Source organism: Suncus etruscus, chromosome 6 (assembly GCF_024139225.1).
Source record: "Suncus etruscus isolate mSunEtr1 chromosome 6, mSunEtr1.pri.cur, whole genome shotgun sequence".
NCBI classification, from domain to species: domain Eukaryota; kingdom Metazoa; phylum Chordata; class Mammalia; order Eulipotyphla; family Soricidae; genus Suncus; species Suncus etruscus.
The window spans coordinates 37546287-37569290 of NC_064853.1; the positions used below are offsets into that span (position 1 = coordinate 37546287).

Consider the following 23004-nt stretch of genomic DNA (forward strand, 5'->3'; position numbering starts at 1 on the left):
GCCAAAGGGGTAGCATAGAATATAGGGCATTTGCTTTTCACATGGTTGACTAGATTTTGATCACCAGCATCCCATATTGTCCCCTGAGCCTGCCAGAAGTGATTTTTGAGTGCAGAGCCAGGAGTAACCCTGAGTGCCACTGAGTGTAGCCCATAAACAAACAAACAAACAAACAAAAAAAGAGGAAACACCAGAAGGTGGTATATCTTTATACACTGTCTAACAGAATTGTGGCTAAGTGCCAGGGCAGTATTTTGACATTGATGGGGAACAAGGAGGTTGAACAACTTCCAGTGGTTATCAGATATGAAGGATGTGAGCCACATAGAACAGTGGTAAGGCGTTTGCCTATATAAAGACCTGAGTTTGATTCTTGGCATCCTTTATGGTCCCCCGAGCTTACCAGGAGCAATTTCTGGCATAGAACCAGGAGTAACCCCTGAGTGCCATGGGGTGTGGCCCCAAAACAAAACAAACAAAATAGATATAAAGGATATCAGATTCTTGCTAAACTGACTTAGCAGGACTCTTGCTAAAATGAGACCAGGCAGGTAGAGAACAGAGCCCAAAGTGAGAGCTAATCAAAAAGAAGCTTTTTGAGACTGGCAAAGTATTTTTTTTTCCTACACCTGGTGGTGCTCAGGAGTTACTCCTAGCTTTGTACTCAGAAATCGCTCCTGGATGGCTTGGGGGACCATATGAAATGCTTGGGTCAGTTGTGTGCAAGCCCTACCCTACTGTCTGTCACTCTGGCTCTTTGTAAACAATTTTAACTTGGTTGTTTTAAATTAATATTTTTTGTTTTAACTGGGCTCTCTAAGAGAGAGAGAGACAGAGAGAGAGAGAGAGAGAGAGAGAGAGAGGGAGGGAGAAGAAGGGAGGGAGGGAGGGAGATGAAATAAAACTGAAAACTTTGAGAATTTAGTTATTTCTCTATGTTCCTAATGTTCATGGTCTATTCAAGGAAGAGCTACCTAGCTCATTAGCTTTCAGTACTTCTTTTTTTTTTTTCAGTACTTCTTGAAGTTACTTTGAAATGCAGGCTTTGCAGGTTCTTGCTTTTTATTATATTAATAAGTGGAGGAGGCTGCTTATTAAACTAACAACATGGAATTAACTTAAGCCAAGAACTTCTCTTGTCTCTCATTATATAATTCCTCTTAAAACCAAATTCAGAGGAAGTAAGAACAGTGCTGTTACCTCTCCATATGATGACTTTTAAAAATAATTTGATTAGAGACTGCAGCAATAGCACAGTGTAGGGCGTTGGCCTTGTACGCGGCTGACCCAGAACGAACCTGGGTTTGGTCTCCAGCATCTCATATGGTCCCCAAGCCAGGAGTGATTTCTAAGCACATAACCAGGAGTAAAGGAATTTGGGGGGGGCCGAAGCGATAACACAGCAGTAAGGCATTTGCCTTGCATGCAGCCAACCCCAGACAGACTCCGGTTCAATTCCCAGCATCCCATATGGTCCCCTGAGCCTGCCAGAAGCAATTTCTTTAGTTTTGGGTTTCTTTTTTTGTGTGTGTGGTTTTTGGGTCACATCCGGCAGTGCTCAGGGGTTATTCCTGGCTCCAGGCTCAGAAATTGTTCCTGGCAGGCATGGGGGACCATATGGGACGCCGGGATTCGAACCCATGACTTCCTGCATGAAAGGCAAACGCCTTACCTCCATGCTATCTCTCCGGCCCCCAGAAGCAATTTCTGAGCATAGAGCCAGGAGTAATCCCTGAGTGCTGTTGTCAGGTGTGGCCAAAAAACCAAAAACAAACAAACAAAAAAAAGAAGGACTTTATGTAATGTCAAAAAGAAACAATACACAAAACATTTCTAAAACCCCATTAACCAAGTTATTAACATTTTGCTTCCATAATTCTAATTATATTTCATTGCTTTATGCATATAGAATAATAGACAAATAAGCATGTAGATAAAATTTTTGTTTTGTTTTAGGCTCACATCCAGTTGTACTCAGCTTACTCCTGACTCTCTCTCTGCTCAGGGATCATTACTGGAGGGGATTGAGGAACCATATAGGATACAGAAGATTAAACCTGGGCCGATCCAGGAAGGACGGGGGTTCAAATCCCAGCATCCCATATGGTGATGACTACCAGGAGTGATTTCTGAGCCTAAGCACCACCTGGTGTGACCCCCCCACAAATAAATAAAGAAAGAAAATTTTGTATCAAATGACTATTTTAGACACCATGATTTAAAACACTGTTAATAGTATGGTTTCATATATAAAATATTGCAGCACCACACCCTCTACCAGAGTGTCTGTCTGTTTCCCCCCATCATTGTTCCAGTGACCTGGCTTATACCCTCCTTGTGGCCAGCTTCTTTTTTTTGGGGGGGGGGTCTCACCTGGTAGCGCTCAGGGGTTACTCCTGGCTTTGCGCTCAGAAATCATTCCTGTCCTGGATTGGCTTCGTGCAAGGCAAATGCCCTACTGCTCTGCTATCTCTCCAGTCCCCTTATGGTTAGCTTCTTACTGAAGACCAATTCTGGGTTTCTGTTGTTTTTGTTCATTTGTTATTTCCCTACTATGTTTCTTGATAGATAGATAGATAGATAGATAGATAGATAGATAGATAGATAGATAGATATCTAAGAGAACTTTCTGTGTCTATCTTCTCTCCTTAAAGATGCATGCATGATTTGTTCAAGCAAAATACCTCATTCACTCCAAAGCATTCCCAGAGGTCCCATAATCAGAAAAACAAAGCTTGTGACTGGTTGGTGACTGGTGAAGATTGGTGAAGGAATCATCTACATTTAGGTCTTTTTTCGTTGTTTTCAGTTTTTGGGCCATATCCAGTGATGCTCAGAGGTTATTCCTGTGCTTAGGAAGCACGACTGGAGATATCGAACTGCCAGGAATCAACCCTGGTTAGTCAGGTACAAGGAAAATCACCTTAATCTCTACTATCTCTCAAGACTCCTCCCACTTGCAATCTTGCCAGTGAAAAATTTATCAGTCTCAGAACTAGTCCACTCTTGAAACCACTCCCCTACTTGCGTTTCTAATAGAGATGAGTCATTTGCTCCTTTATTCCTTTCTCACATTGTTTTTCGTTATATTTGTTTTGTTTTTGCTTTGGGGCCACACCCAGCAGCAGCACTCAGGGGTTCCTCCTGGCTCTGCGCTCAGAAATTACTCCTGGCAGGTTCAGGGGATCATATAGGATGCTGGGGATAGAATCATAAGTCCATCCTGAGTTGGCCACATGTGCAAGGCAAACGCCCTACCGCTGTGTTACCTCTCTGGCTTCCCTCAAATGGTTTTTTCAAGGAGAAAGCAAGTACAGAATCAGAAAGATTCAGGGGTGCAGGCCCTTATCTTGCATGCCACTGGCCCTGCTTGATTCCCATATGGTCCCCATCACACCACCCTGCAGTCACCTCCAGTATCACTGGGTGTGACCCACGCCCATTCCACTCCCTAAAATGTCAAGAACAATGCAGTGATTAAGAGTACCGAGTTCTCAGAGATAGCATGGAGGGTAAGGTGTTTGCCTTTCATGCAGAAGGTCATCGGTTCAAATCCCGGTGTCCCATATGGTCCCCTGAGCCTGCCAGGAGCGATTTCTGAGCATAGAGCCAGGAGTAACCCCTGAGCGCTGCCGGGTGTGACCCAAAAAACAAAACAAAACAAACAAAAAAAAAAGAGTACCGAGTTCTGGCCCGGAGAGATAGCACAGTGGCGTTTGCCTTGCAAGCAAACCACCAAAGGTGGTTGGTTCGAATCCCGGTGTCCCATATGGTCCCCCGTGCCTGCCAGACGCTATTTCTGAGCAGACAGCCAGGAGTAACCCCTGGGCACCGCCGGGTGTGGCCCAAAAACCAAAAAGAAGAAAAAAAAGAGTACCGAGTTCTCACCCCACAATTTGCTATCTCCGTGGACTTGGCCACTGGATCTGAATTCTCAGTACTTTATTCGGGAGCCGTATACTACAGCTTGACTCCGAAGTTACATCAGTCAAGAGTTGTAAGGCACTCAGAATATTGTACGACGTGGAGTAAGCGCTGAGCAAATGTTGTCTCGCAAGCCCTTGATTATCTTGGCCAGCGATCTCCTTGGGCAAACTTGGGTCAACGCCCACACTCCACCGCAGTTACAAAAGCCCGAGCCCCAGCCAGCCAGGCCGGGCTGCAGGGCGAGCGCGTCACGTGACAGTTCAAGATGGCGTCGCCCAGGGCGCTGCGTTTGTTGGTGCTTTTGCTGTCCTGGTCCTTGGCCGCCGCGATGCGCGGCGACCCGCCTGCGCCACTGCCGCTGGTGCTCTGGCATGGGATGGGTGAGTGGTCTCGGTCAGCGGGTCTAGCGACTCTGCCCTCTCCCAGCCTGGGTTCCTTCTGCAATGTGCGAGTGTGGAGGGGCAAGTCACTGGTGACACACCACTGACAGTTCCAGCAATATTAGGATTGGGGGCCACTGTGCATTAGAATGGGAGAAGGGGAAGGAGCTGTCGGCGGGTGAACTCGCACAGGGTTTTACGTGCTGTCTTTGTTTCAGTCCTGATGGCGTCAGGGTGCAGTACCTGGGTCTTAAGGAGAAGAGCCACATTGTATGTGGCTTCGTGACCAAGCCATATTTTATTATTTTATTTTATTTTATTTGATTTTTGGCCCACACCCGGTGACGCTTATGGGTTACTCCTGGCTACGCACTCAAAAATCACCCCTGGCTTTGGGGGACCATATGGGACGCCGGGGATTGAATCGAGGTCCGTCCTGGGTCAGCAGTATGCGAGGCAAATGCCCTGTCGATGTGCTATCGCTCCGGCCCCACCACGTCATATTTTTATTCATTCTTACAATAGAAAACATTTGAATTTAATTTGATTTTTGGGGACCACACCTAGCTGTGCAAAGGAAGAAGGAGAAAAGGAGAGTGGAAGTGGGAGAGGGAGGGAGAGAGAGAGCTAGAGGAAGAGAATAAGGAAAGAGGAAGGAGAGAGAGGGAAAGAGAGGAAGAGGGAGAGAAGCAGGGAGGGGAGAGAATGGGGGACAGGGAAGAGAGAGGGAGAGGAAAGAGAAAGAGGGAAGAGAGGAAGAAAGACATGGTGAGATAGAGAGAGGAAAAACAAGGGTAGAGAGGGTGGTGGAGAGGTAGAGGGTGGGAAAAGGAGGGAGAGGGAGACAAAGTGAGGAAGAGAGAAAGGGGAGAGAGGGTGAGAAAGGAGAGGAGAGAGGAAGAAGTAGTGAGGGAAAGAAAAGGGAGAAATACAGAGAGGGAAGAGGGAGCAGTTCATGTCTACTTTTAACACCTATTAATTAGTATACAGTAATGAATGAAATAGAACAGATTCTTTGCTCTTGTAGAACATTTTCAGTGACAAAGACAAACCATTTAAAGAAAGAGGGCCCTGAGCAATAGCACAGTGATAGGGCATTTGACTTGCACGTGGCCAACCCTGGTTCTATCCTCAGCACTCCATATGACTTCCAGAACTCTCTATGAGTATTGTCTGAGTGCAGAGCCAGTAATAATCCCTGTGTGCTCCTGGGTGTGGCCCCAAAACAAAAACAAAAAAATAAAAAAAGACAGAAAAAAAGAAAAGAAATGGGGGACAGAGAAATAGCACAAGTACATTTCACTTGTCTTCTACACAGTAGACCCTGGTTGTTTACTTATACCACTTATGGTCTGTCAGAACTTCCAGGAGTGATCCCTGAGCACAGAGCCAGGAGTAAGCTTTGAGTTCTACCCAAACAAGCAAACAATAAAGTATATGTATTTATCGAAAGACTTAAAGTGAAGGCTTGCAATTTTTTTTTTTTTTTTTTTTTTGGTTTTTGGGTCACACCCAGCGGCGCTCAGGGGTTACTCCTGGCTCTACACTCAGAAAGGCTTTATGCTCAGAAATCGCTCTGGCAGGCTCGGGGGACCATATGGGATGCCGGGATTCGAACCACTGTCCTTCTGCTTGCAAGGGAAATGCCTTGTCTCCATGCTATCTCTCCGGCCCCAAAGGCTTGCAATTTTATAGAGTAAAATAAAGAGTGAAAACCTGAAATGGATGAGGGAAGATGTATGTGAATATACTGTAGAAGGAACAGTAAATGCTCCACGGCAGAATTATGATAACTGTGTTTAAGGATCAACATTCTGGTCATTGTGGTTGGAATAGCTATTGAGCAAAATAAGAAAGTAGGGTTTTTTGTTTGTTTGTTTGTTTTTTGTTTTTGGGTCATACCCGGCAACAGTCAGGGGTTACTCCTGGCTCTTTGCTCCAAAATCACTCCTGGCAGGCTCGGCCGGGATTTGAACCACCGACCTTCTGCATGGTAGGCAAACACATTACCTCCATGCTATCTCTCTGGCCCCAGGGTTTTGTTTTGTTTTTGTTTTGGGGGCTATACCTGGTGGTGCCCAGGGGTTACTCCTGGCTCTGCACTCAGGAATTATTCTTGGCAGGTTTAGGAGTACCATAAGGGATTCCAGGGATTGAACTGGGCTTGGCTGCATACAAGGCAGATGCCCTACCCACTGTACTATCTGTCTAATTCTCTGGCCCTAAATTAGGAGAGTTTTTTTGGGGGAGGGTAGCTACACCCAGTAGTGCTCAGGGATTACTCCTGGTTCTTTGCTCAGAAATCACTCCTGGCAGTTTCTACCGCCCTGTGCTATTGCTTCCTTTCTTCCTCCCTCCTTCCAAAGTAGGAGTTTTGAGACAAAGGCAGATGCTTTTGGTAGACCCAATAGATGTTGGGTCTATTAAGGTGGTGAAGGGGTGAGAGGAAGGGAAAATTTTGAGCAGATGAATAGGAGGATCTGGTTTATATCTTAAAAGGAAACTAGAAGATAATAGAGGCCGAAGATATTTGCAGAGGCAGCTATAAGTTAAATAAGTGATGGGGTGACTTGCAATAGTATACTGGTGGTGGAAAGGTGGAAATGTGTCAAAATTTGGAAGATTTCAACAGTAGAAACAACAGAGTTTGCTAATAGATTAGATGTAGAACAGAGGGAAAGGAGTCAAGGTTGTTCCCAGGGGTTTGGGTCTGGACATTCAGAAGAATGAAGTTGTTATTTTATCATGATAAGGATGTTTATAAGGAGGAAGGAGAGAAAGTCAAGTGTTTGTTTTTGGGTTTACTAATTTTGGATGGTTGTTAGACATCCAGGAGATGTTGATGTATTTGAAGTTCAGTGTATTAAACAGATAATAGAGTGGAGGTTTAAGTTGGAAGCCTTCAATGTATTAAATAACTTGACTGTTATTTAAAGCCACTAGACTAGACTGAACAAGACTGCCTGGAAAGTTAGAATATCCAAAGGAAGAGAAGTTTTAGATCTGAGGCCCTCCAACATTTTGAGGTTGTGAAGATGAGAAAGAACTAGCAGAAGAAAAAACAATGAAACAGTCAGGGAGTGGCCGAAGCGATAGTACAGCAGTAGGGCATTTGCCTTTCACGCTGCTGATCCAGGACAGATGGTGGTTTGAATCCCAGGTGGTTCGAATCCTGGCGTCCCATATGGTCCCCCAAGCCAGGAGTGATTTGTGAGCATATAGCCAGGAGTAATCTGAGTGTCACCAGGTGTGCCCCCAAAACAAACAAACAAACAAACAAACAACAACAACAAAGAAATAGGGAGGTAGAGAGTGCAGTGTCCTAGAGGACAGGTGCAAATGCTTTAAGCGGAAGGATGTAATTAATGTATGGAATGTTGTTGACAGGTAAAGTAAAATAAGGGCCCTAGTTGGCTGGTGGATTTAGCAATAGGAAGATCAACAATGACCTTGATAAAAGGAGCATTGGGGGCATAGTGGGAGTGAGAGACTTGGAACAGGTTAAAGGAAAACATTCAGAGGAATTAAGAGTCAGCAAGTCTGAACAGTTCTTCTCAGGTTCTGTGCCTAAAGATAGAGTAGAAGAAAGAAGAATAGGATACTCAATGTCCGACCAGACAGTATATATATATGGACAGCAGCTCCATAACTGCAGTTTGATGTAGTGAATGTTATTATGAAGGAAGTAGAAGAAACTTTAGGTCTTAGCCTTTCCATAAGAGCCAATTTTGGGGGGCCGGAGAGATAGCACATCTGTAGGGCATTTGCTTTGCATAGGGCTGACCTGGGAGGGACTCAGTTCGATTCCTAGCATCCCATATGGTCTCCCAGCTGCCAGGGAGAAATCCCTGAGTGCAGAGCCAGGAGTAACCCCTGAGCATAATTTGGGCTACAAGGTGTGGCCCAAAAACCAACCAATTAATCAATCAATAATAAATAAAGTTAAAAAATATAGGAGCCAATTTTGAGCGTCAGAAAGATAGTACAGCAGGTAAGGTGCATGCCTTGCATTTGGCTGACCTGGATTCAATCTCCAGCACTACTCATGGTTCCATAAGCCCTTTCAGGACAGATCCCTGAGCATAGAGCTAGGAGTAACCCCTGAGCATAACTGGGTATTTGTGCTTTCCTCCACCCTCTAATTCCTAAGTTTCCTCCTAGGTTGAAAATGGGTTCTTTATTTTTGGGGGCCACACCCAGCAATACCCAAAGATTACTCTTGGCAGTGCTCAGCGGACCAAATGGGATGCCAGATACCAAACCTGACTGGGTTTAAAGGAAATGCTGTGCCTGCTGTACTATCACTCTGACCTGAAAATGGGATCTTAAATTTCAAATAGCAAATGATCTTAATCTACTTCTACTAAGTGGTCAGTAACCTGCTTCCTGCTCTTAGTTTTGGTTCCTTGAAACAGAAAATAACACTCCAAAACATAAGTACAAGTTCAAGGTCAGCACTTGCAGAACCTAAGAGTGAATATACCTCAAATGTGGCATTCTTGATACTTCACTCATTTTACCAGAGTACTAGTCCTGAACCAAAATCACATTCCACAGCAGTTTTTTTGTTTTGTTTTGTTTTGTTTTTGGGTCATGCCCAGCAGTGCTCAGGGATTACTCTTGGTTCTATGCTCAGAAATCACTCCTGGCAGGCTCGGGGGACCATATGGGATGCTGGAATTTGAACCACTGTCCTTCTGCATGCAAGGCAAATGCCCTATGTCCATGCTATCTCTCCAGCCCCTCCACAGCAATTTTGAGTCTCTTAACCCCAGGGGTTTCCAATAGGAAGGGAATAATAGAATCTGCAACCTCACTTCTCTCAGCAGCCCCATTTGTTTATTTGGTGTCTGTGTAATAGTGTGTGGGCTTTCAAAGTTGGGCATTCTAGCAAATTTTTCTTATTTTCTTTTTCTTCACTATTTTTTTCTTTCTGTTTTGTTTTTTCTTTCTTTTTTTTTTTTGTCTTGTCTTATTTTGATTTTTGTTTTTGTGTCACATCCAGCAATGCTCAGGGGTTTAGCCTGGCTTTGCACTCAGGAATCACTCCTGGTGGTGCCCAGGGGACCATATGAGATGCCAGGGATTGAACCTGGGTTGGCTACATGCAAGGCAAGTACCCTACCCATTATTCTATTGCTTATAGTATTCTATATTGTATAGGGTATATTATAGTACCCTATCTTGCTAATAGCACCCTACTTTTTATACAATAGCTCTCTCTTTTTCTTAATAAGGTGAAGTCTCTATAACATACAGTTATATAATTTAAAAATCAAGCCTGAATTTATGGTTACTTAGTTAACCACAATATTTTTTTTTTCTTTTTTTCTTTTTTTTGTTTTTCGGGCCACACCTGTTTGATGCTCAGGGGTTACTCCTGGCTAAGTGCTCAGAAATTGCCCCTGGCTTGGGGGGACCATATGGGACACCGGGGGATCGAACCGCGGTTGCGATCTTTCCTTGGCTAGCGCTTGCAAGGCAGACACCTTACCTCTAGCGCCACCTCGCCGGCCCCTAACCACAATATTGTAAGGCACTGATTTTATCTTTATTTTTATTTATTTATTTATTTATTTATTTATTTATTTATTTATTTATTTATTTATTGGGCCACACCCGGTGTCTGCTCAGAATTAGCTCCTGGCAGGCACGGGGGACCATAAGGGACACCGGGATTCAAACCAACCACCTTTGGTCCTGGATCAGCTGCTTGCAAGGCAAACGCCGCTGTGCTATCTCTCCGGGCCCTGATTTTATCTTTATTACCCCAGAAAACACTTGTACCTCCTACCTGATTATACCTTACTTCCCCTCTCCAATTTCCTGACCGTTTTCTGTCCCTATAGATTTGCCTATAAGGATATGTCTTATAAAGGCAATTTTAGAGTATGTGACTTATTGACTCTGTTTATTTCTTTGAGAATGTTTTCTCAGAGGTAGTGCGTTTGCCTTGCATGCTGAAGGATGGTGGTTTGAATCCCGGCATCCCATATAGTCCCCCGAGCCTGCCAGGAGTGATTTCTGAGCGTAGAGCCAGTTGTAACCCCTGAGTGCTGCTGGGTATGACCCCCCACTCAAAAAAAGAATGTTTTTCAGGTTCATCGACATTGTATCATTGTCAATACTTCATTGCTTTCTCCCTTTGTTTGGTGGGGAAGGGTTGATATAGGGCCATACCTGACTGTATTTAGGGCTTACCCCTACCTCTGTGTTCCAGTGCTAGGAATGGAAACTGGGTTGGCGGCATGCCAGGCCAATGCTCTACTTACTGTACTATCTTTCTCAGTACTTCATCCTTTTTTTTTTAAGGGGGTGCTTACACCTATTGGTGCTCTGGGGTTACTCCTGACTCTGCTCAGGGATCACTCTTGGTGTGCTGGGGGATCTTATGGGATGCTGGGGATTGAATCTAGATGGGCCACATGTTAAGCCAGTACCCTACCCACTGTGCTATCATCGTGGCTCCTCAATCCTTTTTGTGATTGAATATAATACTCCTTGTGGATTTAGAGTACACTTAGTTTATCCACCGGTGAGCCTTTTAATTATTTTTTTGTTTTGTTTTGTTTTGTTTTTTTGGGCCACACAGTGCTCAGGGGTTACTCCTGGCTGTCTGCTCAGAAATAGCTCCTGGCAGGCACGGGGGACCATATGGGACACCGGGATTCGAACCAACCACCTTTGGTCCTGGATAGGCTGCTTGCAAGGCAAACACCGCTGTGCTATCTCTCCGGGCCCTCCTTTTAATTATTTTTTTGGTCATTATAAACAATACTGCTGTAAATATTCATGTACAAGATTTCTGTCTGAACATAAGTTTTCATTTCTGTCAGATTGAAATCTAGAAGTGGAATTGCTTATTCATACTGTAATTGTGTACGTGACTTTTTGAGGAAATATGCCTTTTCACAGTGACTGCAGCAGATTCCGTTTCCACAAGCAGTGAACATGAATTCCTATTTCTCGTTATTCTTGCCAACACTAGCTATTTTTTCAGTAAAAAAGCCAAACATTTTTCCCAAGTAAAATCTATCTAGTAGGTGTGACATAGTAGCTTATTGTTGTTTGCTTTCTTTTTAAATTAGAGATTTTTTTTCCTTTTTGGGCCACACCCAGTAATGCTCAAGGGTAACTTGTGATTCTGACTCAGTAATCACTACTGGTGGTGCTTGGGGGAGTATATAGGAGGCCAGATATTGAATCTTGGTCAGCTGCATGCAAGACAAGCTTCCTATTCACTGTACTATAGCTCTAGCCCTGCATTTACTTATTTAAATATATATAAATATATATGTCCATATTTATGAATCTTATCTGTCTGCTGTTTATCTTTAACCATAGGGATGAAGGGCAAAAGACAAACTAAGAGGGTTACCCTTTCTCAGGGTGTTGGGGTGGCAAGCCTACCTCTGCTCTGGGTGGAATACTAGTGGGCAGTTTCTTGAAGGGGGGGAAGAGGGAGAAGGACTCATTAATAGAGCAATTCTTTTTGTTTTTGTTTTTGTTTTTGGGCTACACCCGGCGGTGCTCAGGGGTTACTCCTGGCTGTCTGCTCAGAAATAGCTCCTGGCAGGCACGGGGGACCATATGGGACACTGGGATTCAAACCAACAACCTTAGGTCCTGGATCGGATGCTTGCAAGGCAAACACCGCTGTGCTATCTCTCCGGGCCCAATAGAGCAATTCTTTTTTTTTTTTTTTTTTTGGTTTTTGGGCCACACCCGGCGGTGCTCAGGGGTTACTCCTGGCTGTCTGCTCAGAAATAGCTCCTGGCAGGCACGGGGGACCATATGGGACACCAGGATTCGAACCAACCACCTTTGGTTCTGGATCGGCTGCTTGCAAGGCAAACGCCGCTGTGCTATCTCTCAGGGCCCCCAATAGAGCAATTCTTAAAGCTAGGGTGTCCACACCACTCTTTCCCTCTCCATGCCTCACCTTCATCCCAAGGTGCTGGGGTTGGGGTTCACACTATATTTGGGTTGGCCCAGAAGACCTGGGGGTACAAGGCTATCAGTGAAAGCAGCAGGAGAGAGACGGGCAGCTCGCCAAGTCCCTTGAGGTACCACCTCACTCCTGGGAAGCCAGGCTGCTGGTTTCCATGACAGCCTCCCACAGGGCTTTCCTGAACATAGGGGGGAGCTCCCAGTGTTGGGGTCCCTGTCCTAATGTACATGGATCAGCACCACCAGGAGTATTTCCTGAGTACAGAGCCAGGAATAAAACCTGGACATTGCTGAGTGTAGGGAAACTGATATTGAAGAGAAATATGATAAAGACCTCCAAATACCTAACAGCTGAGTATGCCCCAAAATAAAAAGCAGGAGCCGGAGAGATAGCATGGAGGTAGGGCGTTTGCCTTGCATGCAGAAGAACTTTGCTTCGAATCCCGGCATCCTCTATGGTCCCCCGAGCCTCCCAGGAGCTGTTTCTGACCGTAGAGCCAGGAGTAACTCCTGAGCGCTTCTGGGTGTGAGCCAAAAACCAAACCCCCCCCCCCAAAAAAAAAAGCAAACAAAATAGATGAAGTGGATCAGACAGGTATCTCAGTGGACTATAGTGCATGCTTTACATGAGAGGGATTCAGGTTTTGTCTTCAGCACCACATGATCTCCTGAGTACCACTATGAATGATTTTTTTTTTTTTTTTTGAGGCTACAGCCAGCAGCGTTCAGGCCTTACTTCTGGCTCTGTACTCAGAAATTACTCCTGGCAGGTTTGGGGGACCATATGGGTTGCCAGGGATTGAACCTGGATCAGCCACGTGCATTGCAAATGCCCTACCAGCTGTGCTATTGTTCTGGCCCCAGCTAGGAATGATATGTTAGCACAGAGCTGGAAGTAGCTCCCAAGTACCACCAGGTTGGGCCCCCAAATCAAAAATAAATATAGGGGCCTCCCTGGAAGTGCTAGGGGTTTCTAGGACCATACCTGCAGTGATGGAGGGGTCTCGGTGTTCTAGAGATCAAATAGGACCTCTCCTATGCAGGGTATGTATTTTATTCCTTTTAGCTTTCTCTTTGACCCTCCATTTTTTTAAATTAAAAGTTTTTTAATACAGTTCCAATCAGCATACTAGCTTTATTTTGTTTTTTGTTTTTAGATCACACCCGGCAGCGCTCAAGGGTTACTCCTGGCTCTATGCTCAGAAATCGCCCTTGGCAGGCACAGGGGACCATATGGGAGGCCGGGATTCGAACCACCGTCCTTCTAACCAACTGCCTTACCTCCATGCTATCTCACTGGCCCCAACATACTAGCTTTATTCCAGTTCTTTTTCTGCCAAATGTGGTGGGAGGGATTTAATTCAGTTTCATTTTCTTTTTCTTTTCTTTTTTTTTTTTGGTTTTTGGGCCACACCCAGTAACGCTCAGGGGTTACTCCTGGCTATGCGCTCAGAAGTCGCTCCTGGCTTGGGGGACCATATGGGATGCCGGGGGATAGAACCGCTGTCCGTCCTAGGCTAGCGCAGGCAAGGCAGGCACCTTACCTCTAGCGCCACCGCCCGGCCCTCATTTTCTTTTTCACTGTGAAGCCCAAGGTACAAAGGAATATGCTTCATCAAACTTGAACTTCACATTATTCTTGTTTTCATTTTTTTTTTTTTTTTAGGTTACTAATGGGGATGCTCAGGGACTACTCCTGGAGTTCTGTGCTTAAGACTCACTCCTGGTTGTGCTCCATGGACCACAACAGGTGGCAGGACATGAACCTGGACTCATGCCTGCAAAGTATGTTCTCAACCTATTGAGCTAGCTCCCCTACTGTGTCCTTATTTTTCTGGATTGTCGTGGGTTTATATACTATTCCCAGACAATAAGCAGCAAGTCTTTGATTTTCTTGGTAGGGTCACAAGAAATGTTTCTGGGCTGGGAGAGATAGCACAGTGGCGTTTGCCTTTCAAGCAGCCGATCCAGGACCAAAGGTGATTGGTTTGAATCCCGGTTTCCCACATGGTCCCCCGTGCCTGCCAGGAGCTATTTCTGAGCAGACAGCCAGGAGTAACCCCTGAGCACCGGGTGTGACTCAAAAACAAACAAACAAACAAACAAACAAAAAGAAATGTTTCTGCAGGGGCTGGTGAAGTTGAACTTTTTTTTTTTTTTTTTTTTTGTGGGTAGGGCCAACACTCAACTGTGATTAGGGATTACTCCTGGCTTTTTGCTCAGGGATCACTCTTTTTTGTTTGTTTGTTTTGGTTCATACCTGGCAGTATCTGGGGTTATTCCTGCACTCAGAAATTATTGCCCCTGCCAGGCTCGGGGACCATATGGGATGCTGGGATTGGGATTCAAACCGACCTGGATCGGCTGTGTGCAAGGCAAATGCCCTACGATGTGTGCTATCTCTCCGGCCCCAGGGATCACTCTTAGTGACACAGACCATATGCTGTGCCAGAGTTCAAACCTCCTTAGCCTAATGCCTTCCTTCTCTTCTGTGCTGGCTCTCTGGTGCCAAAGTTGAACATATTTTCCTTGTGCTGGTTGCCCCAATTTTGTATGTCTTCTCTGGAGTCTGCTCAGGTCCCCCCACCCCCACTTTTTAATTAGGTTATCATCTTAACTTCGGAATTCTTTGTTTATTCTGAGTATTAAAATTCTTTATTTTATTTTGGGGCCCGGAGAGATAGCACAGTTGTGTTTGCCTTGCAATCAGGCGATCCAGGACCAAAGGTGGTTGGTTCGAATCCCGATGTCCCATATGGTCCCCCGTGCCTGCCAGGAGCTATTTCTGAGCAGATAGCCAGGAGTAACCCCTGAGCACCGCCCGGTGTGGCCCAAAAACCAAAAAAAAAAAAAATTTTTTTTTCTTTATTTTGAAAACTCAGAGCCAGAGTGATAGTATAGTGGATATTTAGGGTATTTACCTTGCACACAGCCAAGCTGAGTTTGATCTCTGGTACACCATATAATCCTCTGTGTCCTGCAAGGAATGAATTGTGAATTCAGAACAAGGAGTAAGTGATTGTTCATTCCTGAACACTGCTGGGTGTGAGTAGAGCCAGGAGTAACCCATGAACACCAGGAGTGGCCCAAAAAACAAAACAAAACAAAAAATTTGCTTTGATTCTTATCCACCCATTGTTCTCTTTGTTTTCTAGGAGATAGTTGTTGCAACCCGCAAAGCATGGGTGCTATTAAAAAAATGGTGGAGGAAAAAATACCAGGAATTTACGTCTTACCTTTAAAGATCGGGAAGACAGTGAGGCAGGTAAGAGTCCCCATCTCATTGTTCCTTTTAACGGTGATAACTGACTTCCTAGAATGCGCTCTTCAAATCAGACTTCAGCTCTGGAGTAGCTTGTAGTGTCACAGGCAAGTTGAACTCTCCAAGCAGATGCCAGGGCTTGGTGCCAACCCCACTCGCTAACTCCTGTGGCTCCTCTTTCAGGACATGGAGAACAGCTTCTTCATGAATGTCAACACCCAGATCTCCTTAGTGTGTCAGATTCTTGCTGAGGACCCGAAATTACAACAAGGCTACAATGCCATAGGATTTTCCCAGGGAGGCCAGTTTCTGTGAGTTCCTTTCCATTATATCTCTTCATGAACTTTTTATTTCTTTTATACAGATAGATCCACATTTTTTTTTTTTTTTGCTTTTTTGGGTCACACCCAGTGGTGCTCAGGGTTACTCCTGGCTCTGTGCTTAGAAGTTGCTCCTGGCAGGAACAGGGGACCATATGGGATGCCAGGACTTGAACCACTGTCTGTTTGAATCAGATGCATGCAAGGCAAATGCCCTATCACTGTGCTAGCTCTTTGGCTCGAGAGCCACTTTTTTTTAATACTTTTGGAATCTTCACCTATCTTAAAAGGTAAATTATCCTGGGGCTGGAGTGATAGCACAGCGGTATGGCATTTGCCTTGCAAGCAGCCAACCCAGGACTGATGGTGGTTCAAATCCCATCATCCCATATGGTCCCCTTGTGTTCCTGCCAGGAGCTATATCTGAGTGCATAGCCAGGAATAATACCTGAACGTCACCAAGTGTGGCACAAAAACAAAAACAAAAAAAAGGTAAATTATCCTAAATTCTTCTCTCTTTTTTTTTTTTTTTGGTTTTTGGGCCACACCCAGCGGTGCTCAGGGGTTACTCCTGGCTGTCTGCTCAGAATTAGCTCCTGGCAGGCACGGGGGACCATATGGGACACCGGATTCGAACCAACCACCTTTGGTCCTGGATCGGCTGCTTGCAAGGCAAACGCCACTGTGCTATCTCTCCGGGCCCCTAAATTCTTCTCTTATAAGAAATTTTATGGTTCCTGGGTCCAGAGCGATAGCACAGCGGTAGGATGTTTGCCTTATATGCGGCCGATTCAGGTCAGAACTATTTCGATCTCTGTGTCCCATATGGTCCCCAGAAATAGCTATTTCTGAGTGCATAGCCAAGGAGCATCACCGGTTGTAGCCCCCCCCACCCATAAAAGAAATTTTATGGTTCTTAATTAATTCCTCCCCCCAACTCCACACACACACAATTGGTAGTGCTTAGGACTTCTGGCTTTGAGCTCAAGGTGAGCTCCTAGTGAACAAATCCAGGTTAGCTACATGGAAGGCAAGTGCCCTACTTGCTGTACTATCCCTCCAAACCCTAATTTTTTTCTTGTAAGAAAGTATAAAGAGAAAAAGAATAAAAAAAAAAGTATAAAGACTTCTAGGTTTGCATAGTTTAAAAGTTAAGGCACATAAGTTTCATGCAGCTGCACTCCGATTGATCCCCAGCCCTCATGATCCCCTGAGCATCACTGGCTGTGACCACTAAAGCCTCCTGGGTAGCTTGGGTTTCCAGCACTACAAGGCCCCAGTAGAGTAACCACATCCTTGGGCCAAGCATTGAACCAAGGATGAGATTTGCTAAGAATTGCCAGGAGGGACAGCCCTTGGGCTTTTTGAGAGCTACTTAATAGCAGCCCCCTCCCCAAAAAAAGATAATTAGGGGTTGGAGTGATAACGCAGTGGTATGACATTTGCTTTGCAGGCAGTTGACCCAGGATGGACCTGGGTTCGGTCCCCAGTTTCCCATATGGTCCCCCAAGCCAGGAGCAATTTCTGAGCACAGAGCCAGGAGAAACCCTTGAGCGTCACTGGGTGTGGCTCAAAAACAAACCAAAGAAAAGATAATTAGGGGCTGGAGAGATAGCATGGAGGTAGAGTGTTTGCCTTTCATGCAGAAGGACGGTGGTTCCCTGCATCCCATATGGTCGCCTGAGCCGGCCAGGGGCAATTTCTGAACATAGAGCCAGGAGTAACCCCTGAGTGCTGCTGCTGGGTGTGACCCAAAAACCACAAAAAAAAAAAAAAAAATTGACAGTAGATATTAAATCCCTTAGATTTATTCCTTAAATCCCAAAAACAAACAAACAAAGATAATTAAAACTTGTGTTTGTCCATATCAAAAGAAAATTCTGAACTGTGGCTTTGCTGACCTATAGAGGATTAAGCAGTTTTATCTGGCTAGTGGCTTGTTGAGGACACATTTCCATCCCCCAGTCAGAACTAATTTTTTTTTTTTTTTGCTCCCTTGGGGCCATACCTGGCAGTGCTCAGGGGTTACTCCTGGCTCTGTGCTCAGAGTTTGGCAATGCTCTGGGAACCTTATGGAATACTAGAGATGGAACTGTGTCTGCCCTGTGAAAGACAAACGCCCTACCAGCTGTGCTATCACTCAGATCCTGACTAACTTTTTTTTTTCCCAGGAGGGCAGTGGTGCAGCGATGCCCATCTCCCCCTATGGTCACACTCATCTCAGTGGGGGGACAGCAACAAGGTAACTATGGCTTCTTTTCCTCCTCTATCCTCCCAGTTCTAATCCACATGATAATTGTAAAATGTAACAGCTCAATTCGTACAACTCAATCTTTTTTTTCTTTTTTTGGTTTTTGGGCCACACCCGGTGACACTCAGGGGTTATACCTGGCTATGCGCTCAGAAATTGCTCCTGGCTTGGGGGATCAAACTGCAGTCTATCCTAGGCTAGCGCAGGCAAGGCAGGCACCTTACCTCTAGTGCCACCGCACCAGCCCCTGTACAACTCAATCTTAAAAAACCTTTTGTTTGGGGTTGAATACAAAACTGCTACCATTGAATAGGAAATAGGAAGAGATTTAAGGTCTCAGCAGCCTGGAGTACAGGTGAGTCATCAGTTTGTCATTTAATGCTATCCACTTGCAGTTGAGGGAGGCAAAACTGAATAGTCTTTTCTGTTTTCTGAAAGTGGTGCTGTCCCTTTGAGTTTAGGTTAAGCTAAGTAGAGCTTATTTTGTGGGGAAGGGAGAAATAGCTGAGGATCTGCACTAAGAATTACTTCTGGTGGTACTTTGGGAACCATATGGGATGCTGGGATCTAATCCAGGTCAGCCACGTACAAAGCATGTGCCCAACTTGCTGTACTATCTTACACTCTGCCCTCCAAAGTAGAGTTTTTTGTTTATTTATTTTGGACTATACCTAATAGTGCTCAGGGCTTACTCCTGGCTCTGTTCCGTCTTTCTTTTGTCTTTAAAATTGACAGTAGAGGGGCCGGAGAGATAGCATGGAGGTAAGGCATTTGCCTTTCATGCAGGGACGGTGGTTCGAACCCCTGCATCCCATATGGTCCCCTGAGCCTGCCAGGGGTGATTTCTGAACATAGAGCCAGGAGTAACCCCTGAGTGCTGCTGCTGGGTGTGACCCAAAAACCACACACACACACACACACACACACACACAAAATGACAGTAGATATTAAATCCCTTAGAGAACAGCAGTGTTTTCTCTGTAGACCGAACTCTATGCTTTGGAAAAAACTTGTCATTGGAATATGTCTATGTCATCCATTTTGAGGGGCATAACTATTAGCTGATAGAATGCAGAGGAAGATTGAAACAGGATCCACCCAATTAATTGTTCTGAGTGAGCAAGTTATTAGTATCTTGCATTTCTTTTTCAAAAGGAGGAATATTAAGACAGGCCTTGCCCATCTTGTGAGAATTTTTCTTTTTTTTGGTTTTTGGGTCACACCCGGCGGTGCTCAGGGATTACTCCTGGCTGTCTGCTCAGAAGTAGCTCCTGGCAGGCATGGGGGACCATATGGGACACCAGGATTCGAACCAACCACCTTAGGTCCTGATTGGCTGCTTGCAAGGCAAACGCCGCTGTGCTATCTCTCTGGGCCTGTGAGAATTTTTCAGAGCCTGAAGTGAAATAATAGGTAGCAATATGCTTTGATTTGTTTGGGGGCCACACTTAACTGCATTCAGGGCTTACTCCTGGCTTTTGTTCAGGGTTCACTCCCCCTTTTTTGGAGGGGGCCACACCCAGTGATGCTCAGGGGTCACTCCTGAGCTATGCGCTCAGAAATCGCTCTTGGCTTTGGGGAACCATATGAGACCACGGGGAATTGAACCACAGTTCGTCCTAGATTACCTCGGGCAAGGCAGATGCCTTACCACTTGTGCCTCCGCTCTGGCCCCTCAGGGTTCACTCCTAATGGTGCTCAGGGGACTACAGGTGGTGACAGGAATCAAATCCAGATTGGATGTGTACCAGGTAAACACATTACCTATAGTACCATCACTTCAGCCCTAGAAAATGCTTATAAAAATGTTTATATTATAAGTGTCAGAGAAGTAGGAGAGGAAGTAAAACAATTGCCCTTGCATGTCATTGATCCCATTTAAATTCCAAACCACACATGTGGTCCCTGGAGCACTGACAGGGATCACTCCTAGGCACAGAATCAGAAATGACCTGTAAAAACTGCTGGATGTTGCCTTGAAACAAAAAAGGAAACATTATAGCTCTAGGAAAGGATCAAATATTGCTATTTTCTAAAAATTGTCTGTAAATGTTAAGTGAAATAAGTGAGAGGGAAGATGACAGCTACACTTCTTATACTGGATAATAAGTGTTGAAGCTCAAAAATTTTTTTCTTTTTTTTGTTTTTTTTTTTTGTTTTGTTTTTTTGGTTTTTGGGTCACACCCGGCGGTGCTCAGGGGTTACTCCTGGCTGTCTGCTCAGAAATAGCTCCTGGCAGGCACGGGGGACCATATGGGACACCGGGATTCGAACCAACCACCTTTGGTCCTGGATCGGCTGCTTGCAAGGCAAACACCTCTGTGCTATCTCTCCGGGCCCTTTTTTTGGTTTTTGGGTCACATCCGGCAGCGCTCATGGGTTACTCCTAGCTCTACACTCAGAAATTGCCCCTGGCAGGCTTGGGGGACCATCTGGGATGCCGGGATTCGAACACCGTCTTTCTGAATGCAAGGCAAACACCCTGCCTTCATGCTATCTCTCTGTTCCCTCAAAAATTATTTTTGAATAAATAATAATTGAGGGACCAGCTAAATAATACAGCAGGTAGGTCTTTGCTTTGCAAGTGGCCAAACCAGATTCTAGGTTTAGCATCACATATGGTCACTTTAGCATCACCAGGAGTGATTCCTGACTACAGAACTGGAAATATGTCCTGAATACTGCTGGATGTGGCCCCCAAACAAACAAAAAATCAAGGAAATAGTCTGTATTAAATGGTAATTCATGGAGCCAGAGTGGTGGGACAGCTGGTAGGGTGTTTGCCTTGCAAGCGGCTGACCTAGAATGGACTACGATTCTAGACCTAGAATGGACTACGATTTGGTCTCCCAGGGTCCCATATGGTCCCTCAAGCCAGGAGCGATTTCTGAGCACAAAGCCAGGAGAACTCTTGAGTGTCACCGGGTACGGCCCAACCCTCCCCCAGCCAAAAAAAAAGGGTAATTCATTAGGTTACAAAACTTGGCCTTGGATTTCAAAACTGAAATTACCAAGCAGTGGCCTGGGTGGAGGTGGATGAGTAAAAAATTAAACTAGAAGTAGCAGAAGTGGTGAAGAGTGATAGGTACTTAAATGATGGTGAGGTACAGTGACTATGTACATTAAAACCATAAACATGGGAAATGGAGAGATAGCATGGAGGTAAGGTGTTTGCCTTTCATGCAGAAGGTCGGTTGTTCGAATCCTGGCATCCCATGTGGTCCTCCGAGCCTGCCAGGAGCAATTTCTCCCCCCCCCTTTTTTTTTTTCGGGCCACACCCGTTAGATGCTCAGGGGTTACTCCTGGCTAAGTGCTCAGAAATTGCCCCTGGCTTGGAGGGACCATATGGAACACCGGGGGATTGAACTGCAGTCCTTCCTTGGCTAGCGCTTGTAAGGCAGACAGACACCTTACCTCTAGCACCACCTCGCCGGCCCCCAGGAGCGATTTCTGGGCATAGACCCAGGAGTAACTCCTGAGCATTGCTGGGTGTGACCCAAAAACCATAAAAACAAAACAAAACAAAACCCCATAAACATTAACACTTTTATAACCATGTCACCTAAACTATAATTAAAACAAGACAAAAAATGTTGGAGGGGGTGGCTCTACTTGACAATATTTAGGGCTTACAGCTAGTTTGTGCTCAGTAATTACTCCTGGAAGGGCTTGGAGACCATATGTGGGCCAGCTGTGTGCAAGGTAAATGCTGTACCTGCTGTACTAACTCTCAGGCCCCAAAATTGAAAAAAAAATTTTTTTTGGGGGGGGGCCACACCCGGTGGTGCTCAGAGGTTACTCTTGGCTCTGTATCAGAAATTACTCCTGGCAGGCTAGGGGGATTATATGGGATGCCGGGAATCAAACCCAGGTCTTTCCTGGGTTGGCTTTTGCAAGGGAATTGCTTTACCACTGTGCTATCTCTCTGGCCCCTTGAAAAAAATTTTAAACAAAAAGTATTATTGTGCAGGAAAAGGGCAAGCTTTGTATGCATGCTCTTCAGCACTTTAAAACAACAACAAAATAAACTCAAACAAGTTGGTAATGGAAAAATTCATTCAACAACAAATATTTTTGAGTAAATATCTAGAAACAAGATAGACTCCTCTTAACTTCCAGAGGGCCCCGAGCCACATGAGTAGAGCTAGCTAGGCCTGAACACTAAGCTGTTAGGCCCACATAATTTTGGGGATACACCTGACTGTACTCAGGGATCACTCCTGGTAGTGCTCCAGGGACCATTTGGGATGCTGGAGCTTAAACCTGGGAAAGCCATGTGCAAGACCTTCCCTGCTGTTCTATTGCTCCAGTCAAGAAAACTTTTTTTTTTTAATTAATATGTGACTCACAGACCCAAATTCTAGACTGGATTCTAGGGCCTTTGCTGGGCTTTTGTGCTGGCTCTAATCTTCAGCCTCTGCTATGAAGCTTTCACTCTGCACTGTGGGCAATACTGTTATAATGAATTCTTGCCAGTCTATGCTTCGAAATGCACCTAGAAGCCCCCAGAATGCCCCTGAGGAGGCTGATACGATGTCCAGGAATGGGAAAAGGAAGGTCATGAGCACTGAGTTAGGAGAAGCAGGTCTGACTTATCTACACTTAGACATGAGACCGGAAGGTGAAGTCGTCTGAGCAGTGAGAGAAGCCAGCCTACAAGATCAGGGCAGCAGATGCTTGACATGTGAAGAACAGTGGGGGGGCAAGGAAGGTAAAAATGGTAAACAGGGGGCCAGAGAGATAGATACAGCAGAGAAGGCATTTGTTTTGCACTTGCTGACCCAAGTTTCATATCTGGCATTCTATACAATTCTCAAGCCCCACAGGCATAAAACCTGAGCTCCACTGGGGTGGTCCATTACCTCCCTTCCCTTTTCCCCACCTTCCCCCCAAAAATTAGGAAAAAGAGAGAT

At 45.2% G+C, this 23004-nt stretch overlaps 1 protein-coding gene across 1 annotated transcript in view; it reads left to right on the forward strand.

Moving 5' to 3' along the window:
- Positions 1 to 4186: 4186 nt before the first annotated feature.
- Positions 4187 to 23004, forward strand: part of PPT1 (palmitoyl-protein thioesterase 1) — a 29752-nt gene continuing 10934 nt past the window's right edge. The window contains exons 1-4 of the mRNA XM_049774971.1: positions 4187 to 4307; positions 15413 to 15522; positions 15703 to 15830; positions 18011 to 18081. Coding sequence (XP_049630928.1) covers positions 4193 to 4307; positions 15413 to 15522; positions 15703 to 15830; positions 18011 to 18081 — 424 coding nt within the window. The 5' untranslated portion in view covers positions 4187 to 4192. The remainder of the gene's footprint in view (positions 4308 to 15412; positions 15523 to 15702; positions 15831 to 18010; positions 18082 to 23004) is intronic.